This window comes from Spermophilus citellus, assembly GCF_964194105.1.
Source record: "Spermophilus citellus genome assembly, chromosome: 16".
Lineage (NCBI taxonomy): Eukaryota > Metazoa > Chordata > Mammalia > Rodentia > Sciuridae > Spermophilus > Spermophilus citellus.
Window position 1 is genome coordinate 76,193,985 of NC_138196.1, and position 23,121 is coordinate 76,217,105.

Consider the following 23,121-nt stretch of genomic DNA (forward strand, 5'->3'; position numbering starts at 1 on the left):
TTTGGACAGAGACAAACATGCACGGAGGGGTGACAATGTGGGGACAGGCAGGGAGAAGAGGCACATCTTCAAGCCAAGGAGACAGTCCTGAAGAGTTTCCCTCCCCAACCCTCCCAAAAAGTGGACCCTGATGACTCCTTGATCTCAGACTCCAGCCTCCAAAACTGTGAGAATATTTAAGAGAATAATTTTGAGGTAATAATTTCCAGCCCTTAAAGCCACTTGGTTTGTGGTATTTTATGTTGGAAGCCCCAGTAAGCTGGTACACATTCTGTTAAAACTAAATAAAATAAAATAAAAACACATAATGGAGTTAGAAAAGGCTTCTACTTCTTGGCCTGTCAACTTCAGTGCCCAGAATCGTAGGTGGTTTCACTTAGCACTGTGTTGTTACATTTCCTTAATAATGCTGGAAGACCAATGGCGTGTTTTAATTTTAAATAAATAAAATGAAAAGAATCACATGACAATTACGAGGCCCACACTGTAACATTACTTGCAGAGACTAAGTAAGGTATAAACCAAAGTGCATACACATGGCAACCATGTCCCATACACACCCACATTGGTTGTGCAATGCTCAGTGCTGCTATTGCTGAATTTAGGAAGATTCACACTGCTCAACTTTCCAATATGTGCTCTGCAAAAGTGCTTGCCTCAGCTGCCTACTAATGTGCAGACAGCCTCTGATCTCTGGCACTGCAACGGGTGGGCTTTACAGCATGTCTTGGCCTTTGGCAGAAATTAAGCAGAACTCAAGTACTTCCTTTTAATTTTAAGCAAGTGAGAAATTAAGAACAACAATAAAGAAATAAACTCCTTCATGCTTTTCCCCCTATATTACACTATAAAATATCTCCTTTTTGCTTTTCTCCAAGAAGCTACAGCATTCCAGCGTTATTTGCTATTTCATAATTCCTTAAGCATGAACTCCAAAATACCTTAAGAGTAGACATACATGCTTTGCTCAGGAAGGGGCAAGAAGATGGTGAAAGTGTGCTCAGAGTGGGAGACGGTTTTAATGCTCTTATAAAAAGTGGCAGGAAATGTTGATTCAAGGTAAAAAAAGAAAAGCTGTAGTTAGATTGTAAAGAATACTGTTGTGAGGCTGAAGGGTTTGGATGGTGTTATTTTATGAGGTATGCGGTTGACTTGGATTGAAGAAGTTGAAGCAAAGGAGGAACATGACCAGATTCCTATTTCATGGTTTTGTAAAGATCCCTCTAATGGCAGGTAACCCGTGGGCACTTCAACCTGCAGGAGACTCACAGGAACCCAGGACATGGATGAAGGTCTGTGTTATAAGGGTCTCCATGATAAATGGCAAAGGTGAACGAATGAGAAGCACCCTGGAGGAAGAGCTCATGGGATTTGATCATTGGTTGGCACAGAGCAAAAGGGGGCCTCCTCAGGTGCCCAGAAGCTCGAATTGTAGAGTCATACAGACCCAGGTTGAAAGGTTGGTCTCCCTATCCCTGACATATGTGAATTTGGATATATCACTTAAACCCTTGGCCTCCGTTTCTTAATCTGGAAAATAACAGCAAGTGAAATTGTCTTAAAGACAAAATAAGACAATACATTAAAGCAGACCACACAGAGCCAAGTACAGAAGTAAAAGTCTGCGAGCGCGCTACTGCTTCAGCCACATCCCCAGCCCCGACTCTGAAATTTTTGACTGGGCATTCTTTCAGCAATATTCTAGAGGGGATTAACACACTGAGCATGATGAAAATTCATGATTTGGTGGTTAGAACCAAATGTAATTTCTAAGACAGATAAATATAATTTACAGAGCATTTTTTTTTATTGCTTTTAGTGTCAGTGAACTACAGCAGACTCTCTGGTTGATGATCTCACTCTGGGCAATGTGTCTTGCTTCCTTTGATGAATTGATCCTTGCAGAATTCTAGGAGTAGGCGTTTGACTCTGCAGCCTTGTAAGGGATCCCTTATTAGACTGGCTGGTCACTGTGGGCTCAGGTCAAGCCCTTGTCAGAGCATCCCAGCTGCTCCACAGCAGGAGGCCCTTGGCTCTCCATTAAAGGGATCTTGGGAAGCTCTGGTAACCATGGTAATAATTATCAGAAGATGCAGCCCATCCCCGCAGTGACCTTCTGACCATCCCTAGTGAAAAACACAACTCCTTCCTCTCTGAATGTTTTGAATTAGACACTCATAAGATCTTTCAGTCAAGGGAGAATACCAGGTGCCCATGATAACAGCCGGGGGGATATCAATCACAGCAAGACACAAATGATAAAACGCTGTTCTAACATCATTTGGAGCAAAATGCGGGCCTTTATCTCAAAAGGGCAGCCAACATTTTTCAATGTCTGCATTATTCTGAGATTTGGGATGTCTACTTACAATTTTAAAACGTTTTCTGTATGAAGGAAATACATTTAGTGCTTCTATAAGAGGAAGATGAGAAATAGAGAAAACAAAAATGGCACCATAATGAAAATTAATGGGTCTTCCAGTTCTTCTGCCTAATTCTAAAAAGAAAGAAACTGTTTTGAAAAGAAAAGATCCAAAGCTCCCCAAATTAGAAATGACTTAACCACCATAGCAAGACTTTAGGCAGCCATGTGGATAATTTAAACCTATATTTTGATTTTTTTTCTACTGGCCATTTTCTGCTGTGTCCTTCTGCTTGCTGGAAGCCAATACAGCAGTAAAACTGATGAGATTGCCATAACTGCAGCTACTTTTTTGAAATGTTTAAGACCAACAACAAACCAGCTCCATTGTAGCAAAAAGAACAGTCTTTAAGTTCAGAGAGCTGTATTCAAATTCAGCTTCTGCTGCTATCTCCAAACCAGTTGAAATCTTTCTAGTTTTCAATTTCCTCCTTTATGCCTTTATGAAAAGGCGCAATAGTTATGTGTGTTCAGGTCTAGTGTTACCACTAATTAAAACTATCTAGATAAAATGCCTGGCATTAAGGCAAGTACACAACAAATACTTTTCTCTTTCTCTCTAATTCTGTATCCAAATTCCAGAAATTAATGAACAGCATATATTTAAAGGTAACATGGAGGAATATGAAAACAGGATGGATTCACTTCATTTTTTTCCCTCCCCTTAAGAGAATAAAAAGTTGCCCTTGAGGTTGCATAAAGAAATCCAGTATAAAGAAGCTAGAAGATGACCAAAGTGGGTTTTTTTTAATCCACTGTGTAGACAGCATGCATCCTCCTTTGGTATGAGATTAGCAAATTTCAGGGAGAACTTGACCTTGGGGGACACTGAGCCCACTGCTGCTGCTCACAGGCCACACAGGAAGTACCTGGGGGTGAATGAAAGTCAAACACAACTCATTTTCCTTTTACACAAGTATTTCTGAAGAACCCAGTAAGAGAGTCCTTATGAAAAGAAAGAAACTGAAGCTCCAAAAATTAGAAGTGACTGAACAAACACAGCAAGTCATGAAGGGGCCATATGAATAATTTTAAAATTTTCATCTAATTCTCTACTGTGTCCTGCTTTTTGCTGGGTGCCAGAAGAGTGGTAACAGACTTACTAGGTTGTCATATTTGCAACTAGGTTTTTGAGGTTTTAAAGATCTTATATTTCTTCTCACATACAAAGGAGAATGACAAAAAAAATTCAAGTTTGCTAGTAAGAAAAAAAATGATAAATATGAACACAACCTAAAACCAAGATGAAGATACATCCAAAATCAGAGTCAAGATGAAATCTAACTATGAGTCAACAAGACAGAGTAACTCATATTGAGAGGGAACCCTCCTCAGGACAGAGTAAAAACAAGTACCTCAACATAAAATAAAGATATATACAAAAATGTAAGAGGGCCCCTGCGCTCTGTCTTCCATTGTCTCCAAATACAGGGCACCCAGTACAAGTTCATGAGACAGTACCATCACCTCACTCCACTTGCCATACCTCGAGTCTCTTGCCATTCTTATCAGCGGGATGTTCTTAGAGAGAGTCAAAATTACATTCTCTCATATAACCTGTGTTTGCTGAGTTTCTAACCCAAACGGTGCTGTGTTGGTAAATATTTAGCAACTATTGTGGGAAAAAAATATGGCTGGATATGTGCAAATAACAATTTTAAATACATTTTGACTGTCATAAAGGTGAGTAGCATCATTTTTCAAATAATAATAAAATACGTAATATTCTTTATTATAGCCAGAATGCCACTGATGATCCAGAAGACTCTCCCTGCTTTTCCTTGAACCATTTTCATACCCATATCAATCCACGTTTGCAACGAACAGGAGAAATCGTGACTTAAATATATGTCCCTGGTTTTCTTTATATTAATAAAGAGAAAAGCGAAATGTGATGGCTGTGGACAGTAAGTTTAACATCCTCTGCCTTCTTAACATTTTGTCCAACATTTCTCAAGTGTAGTCAGTCAACAAATAGATAAATGCCAAGGGCTGGGGATTCTTCTGGTGTGAGTGTTCCCACCCAGCCTCGTGGTGATGCCGTTTTTAAGGTGTCCTCACGATGTCACTGAGAGCAGAGTGGGCAAGCCATCATGTAGTATTTGAATCTTGCAGGCAAGATTTCACATAGGTGTCTGAATCCTAGTGACTTCAAGTGCACAGGAAATAGGACAGTGCACTAAAAAAATTACCAATGATAATTACCAATAATAATAATGTGTTTTGAAAATTCGATTTTTAATATAATTTTATTTATGGTTACATAAATTAATATTTAATGAGAGCTGCACTTAACAACTTGTAAAACTCCTGAAAATTGGATGGTCTGACTTTTAGATAAATGTGAACTGGCTCCAGGTCACCCACTGGATGTGCAAAACACCTCAGTGTTAGCATGGCCACCGTCTCTAGGGCACATATGTGCTTGCCGGGAGGACCGATGCAAACCTGGATGACACTATGCTAAGTGAAATAAGCTGGGAAGAGGAAGATGAAAACCACAGGATCCCACCTATTGCAGAATCTAAATAAAGTCACACTTACAGAAGTAGAATAAGATATATGTTTGGAGGGTATATTGGGGAAATGTTGATCAAAGGATACAAAATTTCAGTTAGGAGGAATAAATATAAGAGTCATCAACATAAATTAATATCACTGTTTTGTATATTTGAAAAGGGTAGATTTCTTTTTTTTTTCTATTTTCAATATATTTTTTTTTAAATTTTTTTTATTGATTATTTATCGCATTACATAGTTCATGATATATCATCTTTCATACATTAGACTCAAATTGTGCTTTGAACTCCCATTTTCACCCCAAATACAGATTGCAGAATCACATCTGTTACATATTCACATTTTTACATAATGCCATATTAGTGACTGTTGTATTCTGCTACCTTTCCTATCCCCTACTATCCCCCCTCCCCTCCCCTCCCCTTCCATCTTCCCTCTCTACCTCCCCTGCTGTTGTTCAATTCTCTCCCTTTTTTTTTCCCTCCCCCTTGCCCCTCATAACCTCTTATAATTTTATGTATCCTTGAAGGTCTCCTACCATTTCCATATGCTTTCCCTTCTCTCTCCGTTTCTCTCCCCCCATTCGTCTTTGTTTACTGTAGTCTTTCCTCATGCTCTTCCTCCCTGCTCTGTTCATAGTTGCTCTCATTATATCAAAGCAGACATTTGGCATTTGTTTTTTAGGGCTTGGCTAGCTTCGCTTAGCATAATCTGCTCTAATGCCATCCATTTCCCTGCAAATTCTATGATTTTGTCATTTCTTAGTGCTGCATAATACTCCATTGTGTATAGATGCCACATTTTTTTTATCCATTCATCAATTGAAGGGCATCTAGGTTAGTTCCACAGTCTAGCTATTGTGAATTGTGCCGCTATAATCATTGATGCAGCCGTATCCCTATAGTGCGCTCTTTTAAGGTCCTCAGGGAATAGTCCGAGAAGTGCGATAGCTGGGTCAAATGGTGGTTCCATTCCCAGCTTTCCCAGGAATCTCCATACTGCTTTCCAAATTGGCCTCACCATTTTGCAGTCCCACCAGCAGTGTACAAGTGTACCCTTTTCCCCACATCCCCGCCAACACTTGTTGTTGTTTGACTTCATAATGGCTGCCAATCTTACTGGAGTGAGATGGTATCTTAGGGTGGTTTTGATTTGCATTTCTCTGATTGCTAGAGATGGTGAGCATTTTTTCATGTACTTGTTGATTGATTGTATGTCCTCCTCTGAGAAGTGTCTGTTGAGGTCCTTGGCCCATTTGTTAATTGGGTTATTTGTTATCTTATTGTTTAATTTTTTGAGTTCTTTGTACATTCTGGATATTAGGGCTCTATCGGAGGTGTGGGGGGTAAAGATTTGTTCCCAGGATGTAGGCTCTCTATTTACCTCTTTTATTGTTTCTCTTGCTGAGAAAAAACTTTTTAGTTTAAGTAAGTCCCATTTGTTTATTCTTGTTGTTAACTCTTGGGCTATGGGTGTCCTATTAAGGAATTTGGAGCCTGGCCCCACAATTTGTAGATCGTAGCCAACTTTTTCTTCTATCAGATGCAGTGTCTCTGATTTGATACCTAGCTCCCTGATCCATTTTGAGTTAATTTTTGTGTATGGCGAGAGAAAGGGATTCAATTTCATTTTGTTGCATATGGATTTCCAATTTTCCCAGCACCATTTGTTGAAAATGCTATCCTTCCTCCATTGCATGCTTTTAGCCCCTTTATCAAATATAAGATAGTTGTAACTTTGTGGATTAGTCTCTGTGTCTTCTATTCTGTACCATTGGTCTACCCACCTGTTTTGGTACCAGTACCATGCTGTTTTTGTTACTATTGCTTTGTAGTACAGTTTGACCTCTGGTATCGCTATGCCTCCAGATTCACACTTCCTGCTTAGAATTGCTTTTGCTATTCTGGGTCTTTTGTTTTTCCATATGAATTTCATGATTGCTTTGTCTATTTCTACAAGAAATGCCATTGGGATTTTGATTGGCATCGCATTAAACCTGTAGAGAAGTTTGGGTAATATCGCCATTTTGACGATGTTAGTTCTGCCTATCCATGAACAGGGTACATTTTTCCATCTTCTGAGATCTTCTTCTATCTCTCTCTTTATGGTTCTGTAGTTTTCATTGTATAAATCTTTCACCTCTTTTGTTAGGTTGATTCCCAAGTATCTTATTTTCTTTGAGGATATTGTGAATGGAGTGGTTTTCCTTATTTCCATTTCAGAGGTTTTGTTGCTGATATACAGGAATGCCTTTGATTTATGCGTGTTGATTTTATACCCTGCCACTTTGCTGAATTCATTTATTAACTCTAGCAGCTTCTTTGTAGACTCTTTTGGGTCTGTTAAGTATATTATCATGTCATCCCCAAATAGCGATAGTTTAATTTCTTCTTTTCCTATTTTTATGCCTTTAATTTCTTTTGTCTGTCTAATTGCTCTGGCTAGTACTTCGAGAACTAAATTGAATAGAAGTGGTGATAGAGGGCATCCTTGTCTTGTTCCAGATTTTAGAGGAAATGCCTTCAGTTTTTCTCCGTTTAGGATGATGCTAGCCTGAGGTTTAGCATATATAGCTTTTACAATGTTGAGGTAAGTTCCTGTTATCCCTAGTTTTTCTAGTGTTTTGAACATAAAGGGATGCTGTACTTTGTCAAATGCTTTTTCTGCATCCATCGAGATGATCATGTGGTTCTTGTCTTTAAGTCTATTGATGTGGTGAATAGCATTTATTGATTTCCGTATATTGAACCATCCTTGCATCCCAGGAATGAATCCTACTTGATCATGGTGCACAAGTTTTCTGATATGTTTTTGTATTCGATTCGCCAGAATTTTATTGAGAATTTTTGCATCCAAGTTCATTAGAGATATTGGTCTGTGGTTTTCTTTCTTTGAAGTATCTTTGTCTGGTTTTGGGATCAAAGTGATGTTGGCCTCATAGAATGAATTTGGAAGAGCTCCTTCTTTTTCTATTTCTTGAAATAGCTTGAAAAGTATTGGTATTAATTCTTCTTTGAAGGTTTTGTAGAACTCCGCTGTATAGCCATCTGGTCCAGGGCTTTTCTTAGTTGGTAGTCTTTTGATGGCTTCTTCTATTTCTTCTTTTGTTATTGGTCTGTTTAAATTGTGTGTGTCTTCCTGTCTCAATCTGGGCAAATCATATGCCTTAAGAAATTTATCGATATCTTCATTATCTTCTATTTTATTGGAATATAGGGTTTCAAAATACTTTCTAATTATCTTCTGTATTTCTGTAGTGTCTGTTGTGATATTGCCTTTTTCATCCCGTATGTTAGTAATTTGAGTTCTCTCTCTTCTTCTTTTCGTTAGCATGGCTAAGGGCTTGTCTATCTTATTTATTTTTTCAAAGAACCAACTTTTAGTTTTATCTATCTTTTCAATGGTTTCTTTTGTTTCAATTTCGTTGATTTCTGCTCTAATTTTAATTATTTCTTGTCTTCTACTACATTTGCTGTTGTTTTGCTCTTCCTTTTCTAGGTTTTTGAGGTGTTGTGTGAGTTCATTTATTTGTTGGTTTTTTCTTTTTTTGAGGTAAGAACTCCAAGAAATGAATTTCCCTCTTAAAACTGCTTTCATTGTGTCCCATAGATTCTGGTATGTTGTGTCTGTGTTGTCATTTGTCTCTAAGAATTTTTTCATCTCCTCCTTTATGTCTTCTACAACCCATTGATCATTCAATAACATATTGTTCATTTTCCATGTGATGTAGGATTTTTCCTTCCTTCTTTTATCATTGATTTCCAATTTCATTCCATTATGGTCAGATATGGTGCATGGTATTATCTCCACGCCCTTATAATTACTAAGAGTTGCCTTATGGCATAATATATGGTCTATCTTTGAGTAGGATCCATGTGCTGCTGAGAAGAACGTGTATCCACTTGATGATGGTTGATATATTCTATATATGTCGGTTAAGTCTAGGTTATTGATTGTGCTGTTGAGTTCTATAGTTTCTTTATTCAGCTTTTGTCTAGAGGATCTGTCTAATGGCGAGAGCGGTGTGTTGAAGTCACCCATAATTATTGTGTTGTGGTCTATTTGACTCTTGAACTTGAGGAGAATTTGTTTTATGAACGTTGCAGCTCCATTGTTTGGTGCATACAAATTGATGATTGTTATGTCTTGTTGGTGGATGGTTCCTTTTAACAGTATATAGTGACCTTCTTTATCCTTCTTGATTAACTTAGGTTTGAAGTTGATTTTATTCGATATGAGTATGGCCACTCCTGCTTGCTTCCGAGGGCCATATGAGTGGTATGATTTTTCCCAACCTTTTACCTTCAGCCTGTGTATGTCTTTTCCTATCATATGAGTCTCCTGAAGGCAGCATATTGTTGGATTTGTTTTTTTGATCCAGGTTACTAGCCTATGTCTCTTGATTGGTGAATTTAGGCCATTAACATTTAAGGTTACAATTGAGATATGATTTGTATTTCCAGTCATGCTTCTTTATTTATTTATTTTAGTTTGGCTAGTTTTGCTTTTTGGTTGTTTTCCTCCCCCTTTACTGAGATACCTCCTGCTGTTAGTTTTGGGCACTATTTATCAAATCCTCTTCTTGTAGTGTTTTGTTCAAAATGCTTTGCAGAGCTGGTTTTCTTGCTGCAAATTCTTTTAGCTTTTGTTTATCATGAAAGATTTTAATTTCATTGTCAAATTTGAAGCTCAATTTTGCTGGATATAGTATTCTTGGTTGGAATCCATTATTTTTCAGCGTTTGAAATACATTATTCCAGGATCTTCTCGCTTTCAAAGTTTGTGATGAGAAATCGGTCGTTAACCTAATTGGTTTACCCCTGAAAGTAATCTGCCTCTTTTCTCTCGTAGCTTTTAATATTCTCTCCTTGTTCTGTATGTTGGCTATCTTCATAATTATATGTCTTGGAGTTGGTCTATTACGGTTTTGAATGTTTGGGGTCCTGTAGGCTTCCAGGATTTGGCAATCCATTCCATCTTTCATCTCTGGGAAGTTTTCTAGAATTATTTCATTTAATATGCTGTCCATTCCTTTGGTTTGAAACTCTGTGCCTTCTTCTATCCCTATGACTCTCAGATTTGGTTTTTTTATGACATCCCATAACTCTTGAATAGATTGTTCGTGGGATTTAAGCATCTTTTCTGTGTTGACTATATTCTTTTCAAGTTGATAAACCTTGTCTTCATTATCTGATGTTCTGACTTCTACTTGATCAAGTCTATTTGTAATATTCTCATTTGAGTTTTTAATTTGGTTTATAGTTTCCTGCAATTCTAGGATTATTGTTTGATTTTTTTTAAAGATCTCTATCTCCTGGTAGATCTCGTTCTTTGCCATTTGAATTTGTTTGTTTAATTCATTTTCAAAATATACTTTTATTTCTTGGACTTGCTGTCTCATGTCTTCTCTAATATTCCTTTCCATTCGAGTTAGGTATCCCTTGAGTTCTTTCCATATCCCTGTTTCTGAAGTTTCTATGTCCTCCTGTAGAATTGAGTTGTCTTGCATTGTTTGAAATCCTTTTTTCCCTTGTTTTCTCATGTTGTCCACGTTACTTTCCGGCTCTTTTTGATTGTCGTGTTTCTGCTCTCTTCTATAGATTTGTTTTGTTTCTGTATTACTCTGATGTCTCTCCTTTGTGTTGTTGAACTATGCCTGCTAACGTGGATTCTGCTGGGAAGGAATTCCGACGTCCGAGCTCCAGTGACGACACTACTCTGCTATGCCGTGCCCCAGTCTCCTTGCCGGGGTGCCCTAATGGGGGGGGTGTGACTGGACTATCTCTGTTTGGTGTTAGCACCCGGTCGTGGCAGGCGGGCAGACTCCCGCCGCCCAGTATCTCAGGCCGTGGGCAGGTGATCCATCGCCAGCGGGAGGGCGTTCTCCTACCGCCCAGTTACGCTGGCAGTGGATGAACTGTCGCCAGCGGGCCTGCAGTTTACAGCTGCCCAGTCACGAGAGCCTTGCCTCTAGTCTCCTGTTCTCTCCTGCTAGGCTTGGGTTCTCCTGCTAGACCAGATTTCCCCTCAGTGATGGTTCTCGGCAGTTCAAACTGTACTCTGGGCCTGTTTTGTTGCAATCTGTGGGAGAGTGGCGGTGGATACTTCAGCTCTCTAAGATGGTGGCCACTGTTTGCCTTAGCGGAGTGTCCCTTGTGGGGGGCGGGGCCTTACCGGCTTCCTTCCCCGACTGCAATCCCGAACTCAGCCCGGGGGTCAGTGCGGGCTTGGGCTTGGCTGGTGGGATACCACCGTGTCGCAGCCACTTAATTCCCTGCTGACTGGTTAACCCCTTCTCTGCGGCGCCACGCCTTCTGTAGCCTCGGGGCAGGCCACGCGTATCAGACAGCCTGGATCTCCGGGGTCACACCGTTGGCTTTTGGGATCCCCGGCACTCTATGGTTTTGATTTTTTCTGCTTGCCCCTCCCCCAGCGCTGGCTAGACAGGTTTTGTTTTGGCCGCTGATGGGAGGGGGGGGTTGGGGGTCAGGTGCCTCTAGCTCTCCTTTAGTCTTTATGCAGGCTCACTCTGATACTGCCTCCCCCTGAAAGTCTAGGAGAGATTTTATGCGAACTCCCCCTATGTATGGGGGCTGGGCTGGGTCACACACACCTGTTTTGTTGCTGTAATCTGTCGGAGAGTGGCGGTGGATACTTCAGCTCTCTAAGATGGTGGCCGCTGTTTGCCTTAGCAGAGTGTCCCTTGTGGGGGGCGGGGCCTTACCGGCTTCCTTCCCCGACTGCAATCCCGAACTCAGCCCGGGGGTCAGTGCGGGCTTGGGCTTGGCTGGTGGGATACCACCGTGTCGCAGCCACTTAATTTCCTGCTGACTGGTTAACCCCTTCTCTGCGGCGCCACGCCTTCTGTAGCCTCGGGGCAGGCCGCGCGTATCAGACAGCCTAAGGGTAGATTTCAAGTATTCTCATCACCAAAAAAACTAAGTGCATGAGCTAATATGTATGTTGATTAGCCTATAATAAGTCTTACAATATCTCATTAAATATTCACATAAATTCCATAATATTGATGTTTCCAGTTTAAAGAAACACAGAGAGGGTGACTATATAGTCACCAGTATCTTAGTCTATTTTGTGTGGCTGTAACAAAATACCTGAGGCTGGGTACTTTATAAAGGAAGAGTTTTATTGGTTCATAATTCTAGAGGCCTAGGAGCCTGACGCCACCAGCATTTGCCTGCTCTGATGAGGTGCTCTTGGTGAAAATCGTGTATGAGAAAGAGAGGTCACATGGTCAGACAGCAGGCAAGGGAACATGGAGAGGGCCCGGCTCACTGCTTCATAACAACTCAGGAGACCCAACCTCCTCCATGACACTAGCTCTAATCCCTTCCAGGGCAGTTCCCCCTCAACCTAATTACCTTCCAGTAGGCCCCACCTCTTAAAGGTCCACCACTCACACCACCAAACATGGCACATATGTGTGCTTCTGGCCCATGTACCTTTGAACAAGCCATATCGAAATTGTAGCACCCAATATTTTAATTGTGGTTATTTTTGTTTTGAAGAACTGGGGATTGAGCCCAGGGCCTAGTGCATGCTGGGCAAGTGCTCTACCCTAGGGCACCTGGTTTTTAAGATGCAGAGACAACATTTCCCTCAGGCTTGCCTGACTCCAAGATTTGTTTTTGCAACAAGTTAGAGAAAACTCTAACTTATCGGTTCCATGTGACAAAAACTCTACTCTTGATTATTATGGCCCAATTTAAACAAAAATAAATAGATAGATAAATAGATAAAACAACTTTGGGTGAGGGAGAATAAAAACAACTGTCCACAAAGAAGCTATTGTGCAACTCACATCATGGTGATGCAGGGGAAGACCCCACAGGCAAACAGTGAGTGTATTAGAAAACAAGTTAACCGTGTGCAAAGGTGGCTTTCCCTGTGCTGGTCTCTGCTTCTCTAAATGGGATGCCTGTCTCCAACCTGTGACACTGTAAAATGGTGCCTGAGCCAATAAAGATAGCTCAACTCATGGGTTGAGGCAGTAGCTCAGTGGTAGAGCACTTGCCTAGCATGTATGAGGCACTGAGTTCAAACCTCAGCACCATGTAAAAATAAAGACATAAAATTAAGGTGTGCTGTCCATCTTCAACTACAAAAAAATATTAAAGAAAAAAGATAGCTCATCTCCATAGACTGACAATTTTATTTAAATACATCTAGGGGGCAATAAAAATAAACTAATGTGGGTCTGATTATGGATTGCAATGCACAATTCATATGGCAGAGGAAAACGGGGAATTCTAAACAATTGTTAATTTTTGGTAGACCTGGTTAAGCTTCTATACCAACACTTTCAAAGTTAGTTATTTCCCTTGGTTGCTATTATCAATAAATTTAAGAAGAAAAATGTGAAAAACTCTATGTCAACAGAAAACAAGTGCATATACCAGTATATACAACATAATCTCTGGTTTAATGAAAGTGCAAATTTGTACATGATATGTAGAGAGATATACACATATAAAAAGACTTGCTAGCAAAAAAAAAAAAAAAAAAAAACAAAGAAACAAACAAAAACCTTCAGCAATACACCAAAATGCTAACGGTGGTTGTCTTTTTTGTTGCATATGGCAAGTGCTTATTTTCCTCCCTATGATCCTTCACACTTGAATAAAGTTTCTTAAGCATATAGAGTTTTGAATTAAATACCTACTATTTTTGAATGAAGATTATTTATATATGGACTCCCTTCTATTATTCAGAACTGTAGAGAAACTAGTTTCATTAAGTAATAGCTTGGTTATATTAAATAATAAAAAAATCATCATTAGATTATATGAGATTTCTCAGGTTTATTTGTCTTCCTTGAAATAAATTATTTAATTTTCCTGAAGCAGTTGAAGTTTGGAGACTGGAAAACTTTTTAATTCTGATTTTTGCTTGCGTGGCTCTATTAAATCCTGCAACTGAATAGTACATCTTCCTTCTGTGGGAAAAATCAGAGAAACAGCAGACTAGCCTCCAATCAGGTGGAGGCCTCAAGTGCTCCACAGCTGTATTTGTTATTAGCTACAAAAGTCTTTTGGCATGTACTTTGTGCCTCTCCCATTGAGAAACAACTTGAGCTTTATTCACAGGCCATACTCATCAGCATTCAACAACAAAGACTATTTTAATAAATACCAAGGAACCCAATTTGCTATGGGAGTGCATTAGTACATTAGAGAAAAGAGGGCTCTTTTGAACTTCTGGTTCTGAATCTGTGGTCCAGCAAGGCAGCAGACTGTTTGGATTCCACCATGCACATTGCTCTGGAGAGGGAGGATCCAGCAGGGGAGACTGGAGCCAGTCAGTGTGAGGTACAATCTGCAGAGCACCCTTCTAGGCTGCAAAATACCACAACGGCTTTTCTCCAAATCCTCTCAGCCGGCCTAAGATTTGAAGGCCCCCTTTCACTGCTATATCTTTAAATATTAAAATTATGTAATTCATCTTTTAAAAAATGTCTTAAAATATTTTTGGGTGGGGCTGGGGATGTGGCTCAAGCAGTAGCGTGCTCGCCTGGCATGCGTTCGGCCCGGGTTCGATCCTCAGCACCACATACCAACAAAGATGTTGTGTCCGCCAAGAACTAAAAAATAAATATTAAAAAAAATTCTCTCTCTCTCTCTCTCTCTCTCTCCCCCCCCCTCTTATTCTCTCTTAAAAAAAATATTTTGGGGTATGGTGGAGATCAAAAAGTTTAAAGCTGAGCATCAAGAGGCTTGGATCCTATGCCAACTGTATTTGTTTATGTGACCTTGAAGAAAGTCATTTGATCTTTAGATGCTTCATTTTCATCAGCAATAAAATGAGGCTAATCATGCTTTCACAACATCATAAGACTCTTGAAAGACTCAATTTACAGGAGATATACTTTGAAGAATGTGAGAGAACAATGCAGCTACAAGTTAACATGGTTTTTTTTTAAACTGCAAATATCACTTACTTATAGACCAAAGTTTTGCTCTTTTGAAAGAAAAAACAAAGTAGTTTTCTTGTTTTTGTTTTTTATTTTCTGGTTTTTTAAAAATGTATAGCCTCTCCTAGGAAGAAATGAAGCAACAGAATAAATTTATTATTTGCCTTTGGACAATTTTTTTTTTTTAATTTCAGGTCCTACTGTGTCAAATAGGGTATTTCAACTCTATGAAAGTGTCAAAGTAGAAGACAAATATTTTCTACTTTTTTTGCCTTTATGCAATTAGAGTTGGAAGGTGACCCCTCATGGTCTAAGCAGCCATCTGTTTCCAGATCCCAGTAAAAATGATGCTATTAACAACTCCTTGGGATATAATTTCAAAACAAACAGACTTCAAACTGATACCATGAGGTTGTTCATTGTCAGAGCTTACTCAGCTTTTCCTCCTGTATCTGCTTAATCTTCCCCAATTGAAGATTCTTTGGGAGCACAGAAAAAAACTTATTTATCTTTTTATCCCTCTTTGTTTTATAACATAGAGCTTTATAAGTTGTAGATACCAATGATTGTTAAATAAATACATAATTACTATTTCTATGCCTGTAGCCATATCAATAACTAGTGCTTATTGAGTATCGTGTGCTTTGTCACAATGCTAAACACTTCACAAGACAAGTCTCACTTGATCTCAAGAAGGATGTCATAAGCAAAGTTTAGGATATAGAAAGCACTTAGCAAATGTTGGCTGATCATTCTAATTGTGATTATTCCTCTTTAATAGATGAAGAAACTAAGTTTGACAGATGACAAACTACCAAAGCCACATGTCCCATATATGGTGAAACAATGACTTAAACCAGACCTCTCTGATGGTGGACCTTGTACTCAGCCCCTGGACTCTACTGCTTCTTCATGCAAGAGGCAGAGGTGATGGAAATGTTGCTTCAGGACAAAAGCAGCATCGTGGACTATGTTACAAGATCGCCTGTCCTTCCCTGTGCTTGGACACATCTTTTGAAGAGTCTGTGGATGGTTTGGATATTTAACTTTGTGCATCCCCATGATCTGACCCAGTTTTCACTGCCATCTTCTCTCCCAGCCACTTCCATATCTTGGTCTTCATAATATGTGCTTCAGGATTTCTCACTGAAAACATTGAAATTTCTATATGAGCTTGTAATACCAATTAATGTGCTATAATCTTTCTTTGTTCAGTTGAAGAGAGTGCTTTGATATTTTATGAAATATTATTTAATTTTAAGCTTTATGGAACAAATACCATGGGCTATTTTTTGTTAACTTAATGCAGAGAAACCACAAGGAGAAAGACTCTCTATAGTTACACTATTGACTGCTGTCCACAATTTATAGATGTCCTTTTATATGCATGATACATATGTGTGTAAATAACGTATGAGTGCTGTATGTATATAAACCATATGCACACTATAGTCAGGACTCACAAGCCATGTGTATCAGATGAATCCTACTTTTCAGGATTCACTATATGAAATATTATGCTTTTAAATATCTCATGGAAGTGGTTCTGTAATAACTCTTTGCTTACACATATGATAGTTTACTTATGCAATCCTCCACTGTTAAATTTAGCTTCTGTTCAATCATAAACACAATGCTACAAGGAATATCACTGTAGCTAAATATTTACCCATATCATTAACTAGTTCCTTAAAATAACTTGCAGATTTTTGTCTCCTCCAATTTCAGTTTGTCACAGAAGGAAAAGGGTACCCATTTGTTTTACTCTGTGGATGAGTATACCAAGCCCACATAGCTGATACATGGAGTGGCTTCGATTCCATTCCCAGTCCTTGTGACTTAAGGGTTCCTTCACTTTCCACCATACCATGGGATGCCCTGTCCTATACCAGAATACTAGACAAAAAGCTCTGTACAGTATGCATGCCCAAGATGCATAAGAGAATTTTTCAAATGAGAAATAGGAGTGGTTATCGTAGTAAAGTTGTAATTTTGATGACGTGGAATTTCCTTTGTAATTACCTTGCACTTCATCTTTTAATTTGCAAAGGAGCTCCACAGGCAGTCTCTGTGTTGCAGAGGTCTAGCCACGAAGCATACGGGCCTTTCTAATGGTCTCTGCAATTTTAAGGTGAAGAAAAATACATCCATCGATTTGGCTCAGCTGCCTCAATTTGGGAGCTATCCCAATAATCTCATTATCGTGGTACGTATGCCTTTATTCCCTCTGCTCCGGAGCTCAGTCTACATAGAGGCAGCAGCTGCATGCTCAGCAAGACCCCAGGTATCAGCTGCTCCTGGGAGCTCTCAACTACCCACTTTCATTAACACAGGCACAGATGACAGATCACTTTTTCTTGACCCACACATTATTTCCAGTCCGTAGATTTTAATTTTTTACTGCCTTATATATCTTTGTCTACACTAACACATAATATTTTATCATTTCCAAATTTAGGCTTTATACCCTTTGATTTTGGCAGAGATTAGAATATATCCAAGCAAAACTGTCTTTTGATCTGACTAATCAAGTCACCAGATTGGCCCTCCGAATATTTCATGGATCCAATACAAAGAAAACTGTAATATGAGAAAGAAGGAAAAAGATTGTACATCTTAATGTCCTTTTTATCACAGCAATTAATTTTTAAATAAGTATAAAATGCTTTTTTGCTTACCGAGAACCTCTTTTTGAGGCTATTCCCTTACATTTTTCTCTTTTCTGCAAGGAAAAATATGCTTATGTACAGAAATTCTGGCTTGCTGGAGTCTCCAATTCACCCTCACTTGCCATATGCAATGCATAAATTTATAATGTGTTAAGCTTCAAGAACAGCTGACGATGAATTTCAGCTTGCCGACCTAGGTTGAATTCCACCTAGACTCACTGTCCCCTTATATCAGCTCTGCGTGTTGTGAAATGCTTTTATGACTAATCAAATATCTTCTGCTACAAAGATTTTAAGGGCTCTGAGGGAAAATGAAAACCTGTACTAATAAGAACTTGAGAAGTGCTAATGAATTGTTTGTCTCCATGCCCCTTTCTTTCTTCCTTATCCTTGAAAGGTCACGAGCTTTCAGAGTGGAGGCTCCCCCCATGCCCAAATTCCATGGCATTCCAGGGACATTGAGCTACAGAGGACTTCCTCAAACAGCAAGATTAGTCCTGACATCGTGGTCTTTTGCTTTCTTCCTTCCTAAGCAGACACTGTGTTCAATTTATTTCCATTTGTTTGAGGCAAAATCAAGTATATTTACTCTCTTGCAACTAAAAATTAGGCAATTTTAAAGGGGGAAGAGATTATCAGATTCAATAACCTCCTTGTATAGAATAAACCAAAGGGAAGCCACACCATACAACTAGATCAAGACAAAGCTGAGGCTAAAGTCAAGGTCACCAAAGTACCTTCTACAGTGGCACCCAGGTCACAATGATCTTCCTCAAATGCCAAAGGATAGGTAGAAAACCTATTGGCCTATTTAAATTACCTTGATGTCTTAAAAAAAGGAGGGGACACTGAAAATATCACGATTAGCAGCCCAGTGGAGAAAGTGTTTTGCTAATTCATTCAAAAATCTCTTACTTCCAAGTATGTGACATTCTGGAAAAGACAAGTCCATGAAGGCAGAGATCAGGAGCTGCCAGGGCCTGGAGAGATGGAGGAGTAGGGGGAGCCCAGAGAATTTTTACGGCAGTGAAACTGTTCTGTATGATACTGTAATGGTGGATACAAGTCATTTTACATTTGTCCAAATCCACAAAATATACAACACCAAGAGTGAGTCTTAAGGTGGACTGTGGGCTTTGAGTGATGGCAGTGTATCAGTGCAGGTCCATCAGGTGTAACTAATGTGCCACTCTGGCGGGAATGTTGGTACTGAGGGTGGGGGGAGGCAAAGGGGGGGGATGTGGGATGTCTCTGTATCTTCCTGTGAATTGTGCTGGGAACCCAAAACTGCTCTAAACACATCTTTTTAAAAATCCCTTAATAACTAACATGTCAAATCCCATAAAAACCTACTAATCCAAATAAAGATGAAAGGAATCAACCTGACAACAGCTGGCTAATGATATAAATGATAACATAAAAAGACAAGATTCAAGATGATCCTAAACAAACAACCCTTGTGGATTTGAGAGTTTGCCATAAATGATGGAAATGGTTAAGAGTTCACTAAGAAGCCAAAAAAGGGTTTTATTTTCTAAAAAAAAAAAAAAGAAAAGAAAAAGATTAAAGGAACTTCTTAAAATTATGGCATCATGAACAGGAACATTTCAGGCACTCAAGTAACCAGATGAATAAATAATGTGGGGAGAAAATATGTATCAGCACTGGAAACTAAAAATAAGACTGTCCACATACCATAAAACAAGAAGTCACATTTTGCTAAACACAGTACAAACAGGAGTATTTTGAGCAGAGACATCAAGGACCAACTAGAGCTGCTCTTCTCAGCAAAGCAATAGAATTTCAAATGTACTAACACAGATATACCAGCAGAACACCGCTAACAAATCCCAATCTGTGAGGGCAAAAGTAGACTTTCAATGTAAAACAGAACACTCAACTGTGGAGCCAAACTAGATGCCCTTCAGTGGATGAATGGATAAAAAAAAATGTGGCATATATACACAATGGAATATTACTCAGCAATAAAAGAGAATAAAATCATGGCATTTGCAGGTAAATGGATGGTGTTGGAGGAGATAATGCTAAGTGAAGTTAGCCAGTCCCCAAAAAACAAAGGCCAAATGTTTTCTCTGATATAAGGAGGATGACTCATAGTGGGGTAGGGAGGGGGAGCATGGGAGAAATAGATAAACTCTAGATAGGGCAGAGGGGTGGGAGGGGAAGGGAGGAGGCAGGGGATTAGCCAGGATGGTGGAATGTGATGGACATCATTATCCAAAGTACATGTATGAAGACACGAATTGGGTGTCAACATACTTTATATACAAACAGAGATATGAAAAATTGTGCTCTATATGCGTAATAAGAATTGTGATGCATTCTGCTGTCATTTATTTATTTTTTTAAAATCAATTAAAAAAAAAAAAAAACAGAACATTCGGAACCAGTGGTGCCAGAGGCCCTCAGGTCAGGTTTGCTCTAGCAGACTGCAAGTGAAGCCTGGCCTCAGCTCCACCTCTTCCTCTCCATCTTACCCCAGGCTTCTGTGCCTTTCACTTCCTCACATGCAAATAGTGATGATAACCATATTTACTTCGTAGGTTTGTGGGAAGGAAAGCAGCGACGATTTGCATAAAGCTTTTAATCATCGTGAATACATATATGTTGGCCACTGTTGTCATTGTCACATCATTCTCACCATCATCACCATCACCATCACCATCATGATCTTCACCACCTGAAGGGGCAAGAACAGTGCTTTTTGACAACAGGGAAAGAAAGGAAGCTGGCTAAGGCCTCCTGAAAGCTGGCTTCCCATGGCACAGTGATTCAGCAGAGTGGGATGCCAACTGCATTTCCCACGCCATACATGCACATCAGGTGCCTTGGCACTTTTCTCAGAAAGTTGGTAACAAAGAAATCGTGATACAGCCAGGCGCAGTGGTGCATGCCTGTAATCCCAGCGGCTTGGGAGTCTGAGGCAGGAGGATCAAGAGTTCAAAGCCAGCCTCAGCAATGGCAAGGTGCTAAGCAACTCAGTGAGACTCTGTCTCTAAATAAAATACAAAAGAAAAAAAAATAGGGCTCAGTGGCCAAGTGCCCTGAGTTCATTCCGCTGTCCCCCTCCAAAAAAAAAAAAAAAAAAAAAAAATCATGATAATATAAATACATATCTACCAGTCCTTCCATCTAAGATCTGAGTCAAGATTCTGAAAGCAACTCCAGACAGTCCATCTTAGGGCACAGTACCAGACAAGAATGCTCCTCATCCTCTCTAAATATCAAAGATCAGAAACACAAAACCAACAGGGAGCCTGAGGAAGGCTGTTCAACCACTACCCAAAGGTGTCAACCTAATCCTCAGAACTTTTAAATGGGTTTCTGTACATAGCAAAAAAGAAATCTGCCATGTGTGAGTTAAGGATCGGGAGATGAGATTTCCTTGGTCATCAGGTGGACTCCATGCAAGCACCCAAGGCCTGAAGGAGGGAGGCAGGAGGGTTGGAATTAGTAGCAGGAGATGTGATAAAAGAAAGGAGAAAATAAAATGCACAAAGGGGTCACATGTCACTGAATCCGTGTGGTCTTCAGAAGCTGGCAAAGACAAGCAGAAGGATTTTTCCCCTTATATCTGTCAAAAGGAACCAGCCCTCCTAAGTTTATTGTCAATTTAAGCAATGTTTTCAACTTTTGGGAGGTTTATCCGGACAGAATCCCATTGTCACTCAAGACACATCTTGCAAAAATTGCTGAACTTTAACCTATCCTGTAGCCCTAGATTTCAGATTACCCACTAATACGGTAGAAAGAAAAACAACAATCAACTATCAGAGACTTATAGAATGTAGATCACTCTGCAAGACAGTGGGTCTCATAACTTCCAATGTAAATGTTATTAAATTAGAAAAGAGGGAACTCTGGCAAAGTACAGAGTCAGGAAAGTCTTCTATAATGTCTAAATTTTAATTGTACTGGGTTTGAAAAATGTAACTATAGAGTTGTTATTGTGGGACAACTGGAGAGTTTTGAATAGGAACAGAGATAGAATGATATTATGTAATTTATTATGTAATTTGTTTTATTTTCAAAGGGAGATAGTTATATCATGGTGATGTGTAAAATGCTTTTATTTTAAAAATATGCATGCAGATGTCTAGGTGGTAAAGTCTGCAACTTCTCTGAAATGATTCAGCCTACACATATACACACACAATTGTTTTTGCAAACAGATACAACACACAGTAATATATCTGGTCTTGAGAATTGAGTTTATGGTTGGTCCATGTGCTGTTCTTCTATTCAGATTCTAGAAGGCTGTCAGTTTTGAGTTGATATTCTACTGGAGATTCACATATTTCTGCCGTCATGGGTATTTTAGTGAGAAATTGGGGGACATCCACCAGAGGCTCATGGCCAGATTTCATTTGAAATGTAAGACTCTGAATCAATGATTTTTAATTAGGGGACATGAACAATGTGCAGCCAAGCTTATTAGAACTCATTAAAACACAATTTTCTTAAACATTACACCATGTTTCTACTTTACTCTGAGCCTCTTCTTGCGTTATCACAGGCCATCAGACATGCCAGGAGACAACTCTTACTTCCAGAATTAAGACTAATGCCACTCTACTGCAATTCTCCAAAACTGGGCTTCACAACTGATTTTGACCTATCCTGCGTAGGTCCTCTTCCACTTCTAGAGATAATATCTTGTGTTTCTTAATACCTCTGATTTACATTTTAGAATTCTGATTTAATCAAAGACTCTGAGAAATATAATACATAGTCATGTAAAAGTTATTCCCAGATAGAAAATAGAAGTCAAATGAGTTTTATATGTTTGTTTCTTCTGAGAGTTTTCCTTCAGCAACATAAGCATGATCAATATTAAAAATGCCCCATTTGAACCTTGTGGGCTATCCAAACTCATGAATACATGGACACAGTTTAGTGAAATTTGCATCAGTTTAGTTAAAATGGGGGCATTTTTTATAAGCAAATGCTTATAACTCCATCAATGCACAGGATCACTTAAATTTTCTTCTTTGTCATGGAAGGTAAGTCAAAACCCATCATCTCTCTGATACTGAATCCCCCACTCTCATGTGTGCTGGTGTGGGCTGGGCATGTATGAAATTCCATTGTGTGTGCAAGAGATTAGAAAATCATTATCTTTTCTCTTCTATTCACTCATTCAGTTTTCTTAAAATCTTTAAGAGCTACATCCAACTCAGTTTAATAGATCTTCAGAAGGGTAATGTGACGGGCCAAGGTGCCTGATGGGAGGGAAAATGCAAAAGAGGAGTGACAGAGGCACACATTTGAATCACAGTGCCCGCTCCAATGCAGGAAGGGATTCTTACTTAAAACCACTTTTTATCAGTTAAATAAACGAACACTTTGTACGTGGTATCATTGAAGTCAATATGAACCTAGGAAAGTTTGCCTTTATGTGTTTTTCCTAAGTGAAGGAAATTTTTGACATTTTTATGCATGTTCCTTTCTTTATATGACTCACATTTTTAAGTATTTAATAAGTGTTAGTAATGTGAGTGGCAAATCCACATGTTTTGTCTCATTTTGTTCTTATAATATCTTTGTAAAATAGAAATTTT

General features: G+C 39.1%; 1 protein-coding gene across 1 annotated transcript in view; it reads left to right on the plus strand.

The window, feature by feature from the left end:
• The window catches only part of ADAM7 (ADAM metallopeptidase domain 7), a gene marked incomplete at both ends in the record, with an annotated part of 158,141 nt that extends 137,897 nt beyond the window's left edge, over window positions 1-20,244 (plus strand). The window contains one exon of the mRNA XM_081269674.1: window positions 20,104-20,244. Coding sequence (XP_081125800.1) covers window positions 20,104-20,244 — 141 coding nt within the window. The remainder of the gene's footprint in view (window positions 1-20,103) is intronic.
• Window positions 20,245-23,121: the final 2,877 nt, after the last annotated feature.